The sequence below is a fragment of the Triturus cristatus genome, chromosome 4_1, assembly GCF_964204655.1.
Source record: "Triturus cristatus chromosome 4_1, aTriCri1.1, whole genome shotgun sequence".
In the NCBI taxonomy this organism is placed as follows: domain Eukaryota; kingdom Metazoa; phylum Chordata; class Amphibia; order Caudata; family Salamandridae; genus Triturus; species Triturus cristatus.
In genome coordinates, this window is record NC_140585.1 from 1,119,267,893 (window position 1) to 1,119,280,594 (window position 12,702).

Here is a 12,702-nt window from a genome sequence, read left to right on the forward strand (position 1 = left end):
TCCGAGGCCCACTTTGGAGGGGAAGGTGGCCTTCACCCCGGAGTTAGACTCCAAGATGGCCACTTTCTTGGCTAAGTATATGAAAGATCCCCAGAAGGGCATTGATCGCTCTTGGCGTTCATGCCAAGATAAGCTTTTGGATGCCATTGGCCCTATGACCAAAATATTAGATATGGCAGAAGAGGCTAAGGTGTCAGGATCCCCTATTTCCACTGACGTGCTCTCCAACTGGGCTCAGCGGGCGATAATTTTTATGGGCAATGCAAATTGTGCCCTGTCAACGTTGCCGCTTCCTGTTGATTAAGTTGGACCCGAAACTTGGGGAATTGGCCTCCTCAGAGGCGGGTGAGCAGGGGGGTTTCTACGGGGACCCTTTTGTAAAAGAACTAGGTAAATGTGTGGCTACGTTTACCTTGCTGGACAAGGCCCAGTCCGACATAAAGAGGGTCTCCCACCCCCGGGTTTTCCACGGGGCCGGTCGTGGCAGGGGCTCTCGGCCGGCCATGGGTACCAACAAAACCCCAACAGGGGACAAGGCTCCGGTCGTGGACAGTACAATACCAGAGCCAACTACACTAACTTTTTTACCCCACGAGAGGCCAGCGGTTTAAGGGTCATGGAGGATTCAAGAACAACGCCGGAGGCGGTAATTCCAGCGGTAAGTGTTCTACCAGCGGCACAGGTGCGTATCGGGGGTCGGTTGGTGGCCTTCCAAGACGCTTGGGCAGCTATTACGGCAGACGCTTGGGTCTTGCAAACCATCCAAGGTTTTCATATCGAGTTTTACGAGCACCCTCAACTACAGGGTTTCCCTCGTCCCATTTCCTTTTCAATTGTCGATGCACAGCTGGCCGACAAAGAGGTCTCTGCTCTGCTTCGCAAGGGGGCCGTTTGTCGGTCAGCTCTGCATCCCAACGGATTTCTGAGCAACATCTTCTTGATGGACAAACCAGATGGGGGGTGTTGCACGGTTATCAACCTCAAGGAATTCAGCGGGTGGTGGATTTACCGGCATTTCAAGATGGAGGATATTCACCTCCTCCGGGACATTCTGCTTTCGTCCGATTGGATGGTGAGGTTGGGCCTCAAGGATGCTTACTTGGTGGTCCCTATTCATCATCGGTTTCTGCAGTTTTGCTGGAGGGATCTGGTTTACAAGTTCACCGCCCTTCCGTTCGGTCTTTCTCCGGCACCTTGGTGCTTCACAAAGGTGCTCTGTTCCGGACCTGGTCATAGAGTATGACGCCAGCAGGTCGGGTTGGGGGGCCCGCTGCAGAGAATTCTCCACCGGAAGCGCTTGGTCATAAGAAGAGCAGACCTTGCATATCAATTGTCTAGAGCTCCTAGCGGGTTCTTTCGCAGTTCGGTGCTGGACCATGGACAGAGTGCGGTTGTGTGTCCTGTTAAAGATGGACAATGTTTCCGCAGTCCGCTACGTCAACCATCTAGGAGGGCCACGCTCCCGAGCCTTGGCGAATCTGGCAAAGGATTTTGGGGATTTCTGCCTGGGTCATCACATCTCTGTAACAGCGGAGTACCTTTCGGGCCAGAACAACCAGGTTGCGGATTGGCACTCGAGGCACCTCCACGATTCCAGCCGGTGGAAGCTGGACCCTCGGGTCTTCAGGTGGTTACTCAACCTGTGGGGACCGTTTTCGGTGGACCTCTTTGCATCGCACCTGGATCACCAGATCTCGCGTTTTTTCAGCTGGAGGCCGGATCCGCTGGTTATTGCTACGGGTGCGTTTCTACAGGATTGGGGTCAGGAGAGGGGTTACGCATTTCCCCCATTCTCAATGACTATGAGAACAACGGCCCAAAGAGAGCAGAGGTGGTGGTGGGGACGCCATGTTGGAGGTCTCAAGTTTGGTTTCCGGTTCTTCTGGAACTTTCTTGGGATTCTCCAAACCTACTCCCCCAGTTTCCTCATCTCCTTCTGAATCCGGAAGGGGAGCAGCATCATCTGGTCACCCAGGGGTCTCTCCACCTCGTGGCGTGGCAGATTTCAGGCAGCAATGGTCGCTCCCAGGCCTTTCGAGACCGGCTGAGGCTCTCCAGTCAAAGGCTTGGGCAGACCGCACCACAAAGTGTTATCGGTCCACCTGGACAAGTTGGGTTTGTTGGTGTCACAGGTGTCGTTCCAATTTTGAATTTTCTAGCGGACTTGGCAACAGACGCCTAGCATACGTACCGTTCAATTAATGTGGTGAGGTCGGCGATTTCAGCAGGGCAGTGCTCAGTGGAAGGGGCTCCAGTAGGGGAACATCTTTTTATCTGTAGGCTCCTGCGGCGTATACGTCTGTCGTTGCCCCTGGAACCGCGCTATTCTGTCCTGTGGGACGTCAATTTGGTTTTGAATCTTTTTCTGTCTTGGCATCCAAATAAGTATCTTTCTTTGAAGGAAATCTCATCCAAGCTGGCCATGCTTTTGTGTTTAGACTCCTGTCGGAGAGTTTCTGATGTGCGTGCGTTGGATATTTCTGCAAGAGTTTTTTTCCCGGAAGGGGTCACGTTCACGGTATGTCGTCGTACTAAGTCCCTTACCCAGACGATCTCGTATCCAGCTTTTCTGGATGTTCCAAAGTTGTGTGTCGTGAACTGTCTATGAGGATATAACTCAAGAATTCCACCCTCTGGGTGAACGTCAGCTGCTTATTGCCTTGAGCAGTCTCTTCCCCCACTATAGCCAGGTGGGTGCGTTGGGTCATGCAGGAAGCGGGCATTGACACAAAGCAGTTTGGGGCTCACTCCACCAGGGGTGCAATGGCTTCAAAAGCTTTTTTCCCTGGGGGCCCGTTTGGAGGACTTGATGCATGCTGCGGATTGGTCCTCGGATTCTAACTTCAAGAGGTTTTACTTCAAACCGGTATTGGAGGTCGCTCAGTTGGTGGCAGTTGGTTGGTGGTTAAACTAGCATAATCTGAGCCAACGGTCGTCCTGACCTAGAATCGAAAGTTTCAATTCTATTAAGGACACGGAGGCGGGATTATCCCACGTGGGGCACGGTCTCGTGCGAACCCACCCGTATGTTCGCAAGTAACAGGTTTTGTTTATTGTGGCCAATGTGTGCCTTATCATAATTGAGATGATTGTTTATTGCGGACACTTTGTTAAGTAGTAATTGACTGTTTGGTTTAAGGTTTTTTTCCTTAGAAAACCTTACGCTGTCTCTACTCTGTTTTAGGAAATGACGGTGCAAAACAAGACCAGTGAGAATATGGCCTGACTCGTGCGAAGAAAGAGGAGGGGCAGCCAAAATGGAGGGACTATGTGTAGTTATGGACACTGTGAAAGGACTTGTTATGGAGCCTCCCTTGGGATTATGGGAGTTGCAGTTTGTTCATGCTTTGTTCATCTTTATTCATGGATTGGTTCCGTTTCTTTCTTGTGACAATTCGAGAAAAACGATTTATTGATGCTTTTCTGGCTGCTGTGAAAGTTGTATGTTATTAAAGGCGGAGAAAGAAAAGTATAATCTGAGCCTCTGTGTCCTTAATAGAATTGAAACTTACCGTTACGATGCTAGGCAAATTTTGATTCTTCACAGCAACTTGCAAACCAGGGGGCGAAGTTCAGGTGCTTTCCATGACATGCCACTCAGCCCTTTATCCGCTTAACATCTTTTCTAAAAGATGATGGGTGGGTGCTGCATGTGAGCCGATGTTCTGCATGGCAATGTCCAGAACAAATGCAGGAACCCCCTGAGCATTGGGAAGAGTAGACTGTGCACTCTTTGAACCCCCTATTCTGCAGGGAAATGGCCTTAAATGTTGCCTTAACATGGATAAGAATTGAATTGTGTCATATGTAGCATATAATTAAGACCCCAAAAACCATTTGTACATTCACTATGGATCTTGCAATGGGTGAATACATGCAGAAGAAGGGCACAGGACATAGAAAAAGTGGCAACAAACTTCTGAGTTACGGAACCCAAAAGAATGAAGACATGCACAACATTGCACAATGCATGCATACTGTGGCAAGTACCTTGTGAAAGAGGCATTTTAGTAACATCTATGCAAGGGATACAGAATTGCATCTCGTTATTATGCAACAACTACCACTTTCAGGCGAAAAAATTAGTTAAATGAACGCGCCTTTTTTCTAAATAAACCAACATTCTGAAATCTCCAACTAAGATCCACTCCTGCAAACAAAAGCTCAAACTGTAAAAAACTGAATAAAACAACCAATGTCAGAGTCCGGTTATGAAGCTGTTCGTGATTTTAAAAAGGACATAGTATAAAACTGCCTAAACAGTAGACCATAAACGTCTACATCATGCACAAAATCCATCTGATATATTTCCAGGACAAAAGAGAACCTTTAAGGGCTTGTGGCAACAACCATGAGGTAAGATCAGTATACCGAAGGCGCATGCTGCTACACTTGTGTGACAGTTATTAATATTGAGCGTACCCAACTACCATCTCCACTGTTCACGGTGGTGATCTATTTCCTTTGCTCAAACTTAAAGGAGCAGAGGGAAGGGAAAGGGACGCAAAAGGCAAGGCTTTATCCTCTGACTACTCTTCACCACACCAGCTAGCTTCTGTTAACTTCTCTTCTGGTGTCTTTCTATTATATGTCCATCACCACATAATCTTTGATTCGATCCCTTGACTCCCTCCAAATAAAGGAAAAAAATCTCACCTTGTTTGTCTGCTAATCCAGTTGTGGATGTCCTTCTCTTTCTATCCTTCCCCTCTCTATGGGTTAACCAAGTTATAATTAACACAGAGACGCAATATGCACTAGAAAAACTGAAATGCTGAGCTAACGGGTAAACGAGTCACATCAAACAACTGGTAACTTTCACCACAGCTCAAATACAATAAACTCTTCTACGCCCACCATCTATTACAACCAACCATTCAATACCCAACCACTGGCCTAGCAAGGACACTGTGAGCCCTAATGCAAGCAAGGAAACTGGGCCCCAACACCTGGTTTGGTACTGAACATTAGTCACTAAATGGGGTGAAGTGGGCCCCTCACACTCCTGGACCTTGTTGCTACTACACATGCCCTATTATCGATAGCTACACCGCAGGGCCCAAGTTTGTAACAGAACTGGCATCACAATACTCAATGATGCAGACTCCAGTCAGCCTAGAACCGTGCAGATACATGCATTTTTCTCACCTTCAAGAAGGGTGCATGGCCACAGCAAATTCTAAGCAAACACTAAAAGAATAAACATTTAAGTGTGACTATTTCCAAAGATGACTATATTCATTGAGCTAAGCAAACAGAAAGAGGGATATAAGGGAAATCAAATGTATAAATTACTTAGAGGTTCTGATGTATCTGCTACCTATCATTGAGCATTGAAGTAATGTATGGACCCATGTAGAATATACCTGTCATACTCCAATACAACAAACAAATTCATAAAAAAAAAAGACTATTATGACTTATAAACCTTGCTACTGCGTGTAATGAGCTGAGATGCAGAAAGATTTACAGACATGTTTGACATGAAATCTTGTAGTTTGAGAGGATGACTATCTTTAAAATAAAAATTCTTACTCATGTATTCTATCTACCCTAGGCCCTACTGATGAAAATCCCAGAAGATGATGTTGAAAAATTGAATAGCATGGTCTTTGATTCCATTTGAAGCAATACGAAAAACATATCACCAGCAAGACTGATGGCAGCAAAAATGCAATGGATGGTTGGCTTTTTCAGATTACCAAGGATACTAGATGTGTCCGCAACTCGGAATGGTTCATGAGTTAAGAAAAAGAAAAGAAACTCTGGACAGACAGGAGTAATCCAAAGGCGAACACTTCGTATGAGTGAAACAGAATTCCAATTGTGGTGCATATCGCCTAACCTATTCACTACTATTCACCACTGTAAATAAGGGTGGGTGGAATGAAATAACAAGCCCTCCCCTACTTTCAGACACCAATAGTCCAAAAATCAAGAATTCACACTATGTCAACACAGTTATTTTTTTCAACTGTGGATCATGGAATGGTTACCTACATTCCCTTTATCAACATGAATGAAAAACTGAAAGGTTGGGGTTCGAGGAATGACAGCTTTTATTGGCTAACTGAACCAATCAACTAAAAGGGAAACCCATGGAAACTAACCACTTCTTAACAGTTTTTTGTAAGCGGGGGCAAAGAAGTGGCTGGTTTGTATACTGCATAGCCAACTTGTCGAACCCACGTAGCAGGAAAAATCCCACCGGAAACAGATTTGGTAAAAAAGGTTACAGTTTAAAGATGGAAAAGGATGAAGGAGCAGTATGCTCTTTGTGTGTGCAATCAAGAGGAAACACAAATAAGAGAATGTGAAGAAGTGACAATGCCACTCATACTTCAAGTATCAAAATATAAAAAAGTACTTAATGTCCAGTTAAACCAAGAAAAAAACAGGTCATCAATGGTGGGCAGCATTTTCTACCTTTTGGGATAGAAAATATATGTCAACTGAATGAAGCATCTATCAGATGACATGCTTTTGTTTCCCATCACAACACAGCCATTAACAAGTAATGAACATGCCATTCTGAATGGTACAGTGATTCAGCAGCACAAAGGCTGAGTTTTGCATTCACAATAACTTACTTGCCAGTGCTTTTTTCCCTGCTGCATGGTATGCAACAATGAATTTTTTCCCATCTCTGTCTTCTGTCTTTGTCTCCAATCCAGGAAACAAGTTTTTGATTGCTTGATGGATAACAGTTCTTTTTTCTTTTGAGTCCTCCAACACCTATCAAAAAAACATAACCATGCAAATCTGGTCATTGCATAGCAAGACCTAATGGGGTTAAAGAATTCGCAGGTTGCGACATGACAGTAAATAGGTACATTTGAACCACAATTTCAGGTTTTAATACACACAGAAAATCATGAGGCCCACTTGAAAGTTAAGAAGTTAAATCCTTAAAGCTTTCATTAGGCACCAAAGAGCAATGAAAGAAAATGCTGAAATCAATTGACACCCTTAATGATTAATGTCGTTAAGATTTTTTTTAAGCTTATCTGCAATACTGACAGCATGGACTGGTTGCCACTAGGGTTTTCCCCAGGGCCGGCAGAGGAAGTCAGCGCTCAGCTGCCTGCCCACTCAGATTACTGGCAGGATCAGCTCTGATTTGGGGGCTTCTTTCCCTCACAAAATGCTGGTCGCACAAGGAACGCTGAGGGGCATGTGCACTGTCAGTTCATATCCTGGTAAGTCTGACACCTTCAACTTACACTTTAGTTGGGGGGGGAGGGGGGGGGGGTGGCAGGTTAGCAAGGTTCCTGCACAACTGAATCAAATAACTATAAAGTGCCCCTTTTTGTCATGATCACCCCCACTTTTTACCAATTTTACTGATGTTTTTCGACTGATGTGCACTGAGTCCTTGCTAATCAATCACCAGTGCTCTTTCCCTAAAATTAGGTAAAATGTTCTAATTGTCACTAAATTGGCACACACTTTGGCAACCCTGTAAGTCACTAGTAAGTGGTACCCGTGGTACCTAGGGCATATACTATGCCACCCTTAAGGATGAATTATGCTATCCTTAGGGTCGCCCCATAAATTGCATGCAGCCTGCCGTCGCAGATTGCGTGTCATGGTGCAAACCATGAGTGAAAAAACAACATGGCAAACTCACGGTGTGCCATGCCAAAGTCACTACATGTAATATATGCACATCGCCCCTACAGTAGGCCTTGTAGCCCTAAGGCAGGGTGCATTATATTACATGAGAGGGCATATCTGCATAAGCAGATATGCCCCTGTGTTATCTAGTTCAATTACCAGATGGTACAAGTGAACAGGGAACCCATCTCGAGTATATTTACTGAGCATTGGTCATTACGAGTTTCCAAAGATACATGATGGCTTCACTGAAACCTATTGTGTTTGGTATCAAACACCTTGTCTTAATAAATCCATACTGATTCCAGTACTGGATTTATTATGACATGCACCCAGAGGGTACCTTAGAGGTTTCCCCTGAAACCTATTAGTCCTCTAGTGTGCTGGTTGAGTGCTCCTGTCCAGCCTACCACCACAGACAAGTTTCTGATCCCTGCAGTTATGAGCCCACACTATATAAGGCCAGACACAATGCCTTCTTCGGAGGAAAGTGTTCACACCTCCTCTAGAAGGATGTCTAGTGATTTAGCATACCAAGGCCAGGGACTTCAAAGTCCCTGCCCCCTTTGATAGATGACCCTGGCTTTCCCCAGTCCTGCTAGATGCCACCCCTTGCCCTGAGGTCCATTTGGCACCAGGACAGGTGGGAAATTAGCTATGCAGTATGCATATTGCACCACCAGGCTAGACACACCCCTAAGGTGGGCTGCCTGATGGTCTCCACGAAAGAAGGGTTCCACTATTTTGATTTTGGTGAAATTAGGAACTCTGGGGCAGGATTATGCCCACTCCCCACAGGAAGGTGTAAGGACCCAAAGGGTATGCAGCCCATTGGCTACTATCCTTCACTCCCCTTAACATCCCTAAAGTCAGTATTTAGGTGGTCCCCTGACACTGGAACTCAGATACACCTGACCAAAAAAGGAGGACAAGGAAGAGGTGAAAACTGCAAGAACTGAAGACTAGCTGTGGACTTGTCACCAAAGCCTGGCTGCCTGCTTCTGTCTTGACAATTGCAAAGACCCAAATCGAGCAGCAGCTATGTATCCTCCAAAAGTCTCAGAGGGCTGCCAGCACTTTGTCAACCATCAACATCTCCCTTGAAGTGTAAGAGCCACTTGCCTGCAGGCACCAACCGGAATGTCCAGTTCACCTAACTGCTGATCCACAAGGTCCCCCAGAGCAGCAACAGCCCAGAAGCAGGTCACCGAGCGCCAGCTGGTAAGATACGTCTTCCCACCAAGTCTGGAGATGCCAGAACCCCCAGAAGCTGCCCTGCATCAATACCCGGGGTGCCAGACCCCTTGCAGCAACCATGAAGTGTATAGTTGATGGTCCAATATAAAGGGAGACCCCTGAAGGCAGGATTAGTAGGCAGGTGGTGCAGGGGAAAATGTAACCACAATATCAACGGGAGATACCAGCTGCCTACAACAAAGGGATATAGATAAGCCCAGAATGGGTCATGGTTATATATGTAACCACACAACAAGACTGACAATGATGAATTTAAAGAAAAGCAATCAAGAAAAAAGTAAGATACACAGTATCAGTTTATTTTAATATAACTAATCAGGATAATAATCAATAGAAATCAATTTTTTCACAAAATAGGAATGTATAGGTCCCATACTAAACAAAACAGTCATACTTGCATTCATTCCCACAGCATACTCATATATTCAACAAACACATAATCAAAACATATTGGTTCATAGATAGGTTAAAACAATCGAAATCCGAGGGATAACAATTCCAATAGTCTTGTGTTCTCCCAGTGGTAAGGGGAGACAGGATCTCCAAATACACCAGAGACAATGAAGCCCAACGCACGTTTCGGTGTTGGGCCCACAGGGGGCTACACCTTCATCAGGGCAGTAGATGTTACAATCGTGTGGGACACACAATAGCACCTAAAAACAATAAGAGCATGAAGAAAGAAAACTTAAATAGCACATAGGCTTTATATGTATTTTGGAAAATCGCTAGTCACTGTCTAACAAATCAAACAGTAGTTTCATTGATAAACTAGGAATCCAAAGAGTTTTTTTATATATTGATCTAGGACCAGTGTCAGTCGTGGTGGGGTCCAAATACGATGGTATGGTAAAAGGAGATAGCCATACTTAATAAATGAAGTGCACCAAGAAAAACCTTCACGAAGGTAGAAAACCAAGGCGAGATGAGAGTATAGAGCCCAACATAGCACCCGTGGAATCATAGGAAACAAAGATAACAAAAGGTGCAGGAGAGATCAGATAAAGACATTAGGTGATGGAGAAAATTCCAACTAATCCAGATGGAAGGGAGGATCAGTACCTTAATAGGGTATGGGGCCTCAGTCTCCCCTTACCACTGGGAGAACACAAGACTATTGGAATTGCTATCCCTCAGATTTCGATTGTTTTAACCTATCTATGAACCAATATGTTTTGATTATGTGTTTGTTGAATATATGAGTATGCTGTGGGAATGAATGCAAGTATGACTGTTTTGTTTAGTGTGGGGACCTATACATTCCTATTTTGTGAAAAAATTGATTTCAATTGATTATTATCCTGATTTATTATATTAAAATAAACTGATACTGTGTATCTTACTTTTTTCTTGATTGCTTTTCTTTAAATTCATCATTGTCTGTCTTGGTGTATGGTTGCATATATAACCATGACCCATTCTGGGCTTATCTATATCCCTTTGTTGTAGGCAGCTGGTATCTCCCGTTGATATTGTGTATAGTTGATGGTAACACAAACACCACCAAGACCGACCTGCCAACAAGGGACTTTAGCTTCACCGTGGCCAGCACGAATAGTGGAACTGCTGTCCTGTTTTGTCCCAATCTCCAAGTCGACCTCAAAAGTGAGAACGTCCAACGCAAGCGACCCGCCGGACAAAACACCTCTGCACCAGAGTCCCACAGCCTGAATTCAAGCCTACCGACGTTGCACCCTTGCTCCAGAGACCCTCAAGAACTGATCCCACTTTGGGTTCCGACAGACTTGACCCAAACTTTCCACTTGCAGCATTTCTCTGCTTGCAGTTTTCTCCATAGACTTCTGAGGTAGCGTTCGAGGCTACCCTTGCCACCAGCACCTCTGCACCCGGACACACCAGGGCAGGTAACCCAAAACTGCTGGTGGTTCTAAAGACCTTGGCCACTACTTTCCTTAAGTCCAGAAGACCTTCCCTGTAAGTCAACTGCAAGTGACCCTATGCAGTGTACGTTTCTGACATTGGATAACATTACATTGTTCGAGGCTCATGCCTCAAATCGGACAGCTGTATTTTGTAAGGGTTTTGAAAATCGCTAACTCGAAAAGTGTTTACCTAATCTCATAGACCATGGTGTCTAAATAAAGCTAAAAATACATGTTATTTTTCTAAATTGGTGTTGGATTTCATTTGTGTGTGCAACACCCCTCTGAAAGCCTAAGACTGCACGACCACACTACCACAAATATATCACCTTGGGATTGCTAGAGCAAGCCCCCGTCCACTAAGGGATACCTGGACTCTGCACAGTGCACTTTATTTTGGTACACTATACAGAGAGCCAGCTTCCTACATTGGTAGTGAAGCGATAAGGAATTCACAATTGACTATAGTCGAAAATATTCTTTTCCATTTTTTGCTAACTTTTTCATATGAACTGTTAGGGCCTCCCCCAGACCAACCTGTATTAGATTTAAAAAGTATACCAGTAGTTAGGCCTTTAACGTCTGTTTTAGAATTTGTGTAGATTTTCTAAAAAGGTCCAACTACATTTAAACAGGTCAACCTCAGAGGAGAGAGTCGAGGAACTCAACTTGACCCCTTACCGGCAACTTGGTGTGAAGAAGTTAAAGGGCCTCTACAACTGGGTCTAAACCAACCAAAGCACAACTCAAGGAGTAGCTTGCTGAGTTTGATAGAGCCCAGGCAAGAGTAGAGCACACAGACAATATTGAAGATGACCATGGCAGTGAAGATGAGACTGACAACCGTTTTCATGGTGATAGCTCACCTTCCAAGACCCCAGAGGAAGAGGAAAACTATAAGAACCTCTTCCCTAAAATTGTACCCGAGGGCCACGCCACTCCAGGTCCACAGAAGAACTAAAGGATCCAGACCAGGAGCTGGAGAGACTAGCCAGAAGAGTAGCCCTGAAGGCCAAAATCCTGGCCATAGAGAAAGAAAGGGCTGAGATGGGTTTAGCACCCATGAATGGTGGTGGCAATAAGATTAACAGAGATAGAGAGGAAATATTTGATCTCAAGCCCTTCAAAATTATTGAGGTTGATGAGACCCCAAAATGGTTTACAGCCTTTGAGAGGGCTTTTAAAATGAGAAAGCTCAACCAAAAGTATAGGGGCTCTTTACTGTGGGAGCTTTTTTCAGGAAAGTGCTGGGATAGACTGCCGATGCTTGACGAGAAAGATGCTGTGTCCTACGACGTCATGAAGGATACCCTGATTGAGGGCTTTGGACTCACCACTGAAGAGTGCAGGATTAGGGTTCAGGGAGACTCACAAAACCTCGAGTCAGTGCTGGTTTGATTTTGCTGACTTCTCAGTCAAAACACTAGGTGGCTGGTTGAAGGTTAATAAGGTGCAAGACTATGAAGGGCTTTATAATCTGTTGATGAAAGAACACTTGTTAAGTAATTGTACATCAGAAAAACTACATCATTACTTGGTAGATCTAGTGTTGGTTTCTCCCTAAGAGCTGGGGAAGACGGCTTACCGCTGGGTCAAAACTAGGGTGTTGAGAAAGACCTATGGTGGGGGTGACCTAAAGATAGGGGTTGCTAAGCACAGGGTGAAAAAGAGGAGCTGGAGCCTGGAATAATGGCCCAACCCTCCAAGAGACCAGGTAAAGCGAGAAGTCAGTGGCCCACTGAACCTATTGGGAGGGACTCCTGTACATAAAGGCCAGAGACCCCAAACCTGGTGCAAGTGGGAAAGTGGTAGTGCTTCAGCAATACACAGAGTGTTTACTCATTAGCGCATGACATCCCCCTAGCTGGGTGCCTTGGGCAGACGAAGACCTGGAGTAGGTTAGTCACCCACGTCTACTGGCAGGTATGTCCCAGAAAGTGAAGGA

General features: G+C 45.1%; 1 protein-coding gene across 2 annotated transcripts in view; it reads right to left on the minus strand.

Annotated features, from left to right (window-relative positions):
* Positions 1 to 12,702, minus strand: part of PUS7 (pseudouridine synthase 7) — a 291,175-nt gene that overhangs the window by 219,774 nt on the left and 58,699 nt on the right. For both annotated transcript variants that reach the window (XM_085654146.1, XM_085654148.1), the window contains exon 5: positions 6,591 to 6,735. In XM_085654146.1, the coding sequence (XP_085510272.1) occupies positions 6,591 to 6,735 (145 nt within the window). The remainder of the gene's footprint in view (positions 1 to 6,590; positions 6,736 to 12,702) is intronic.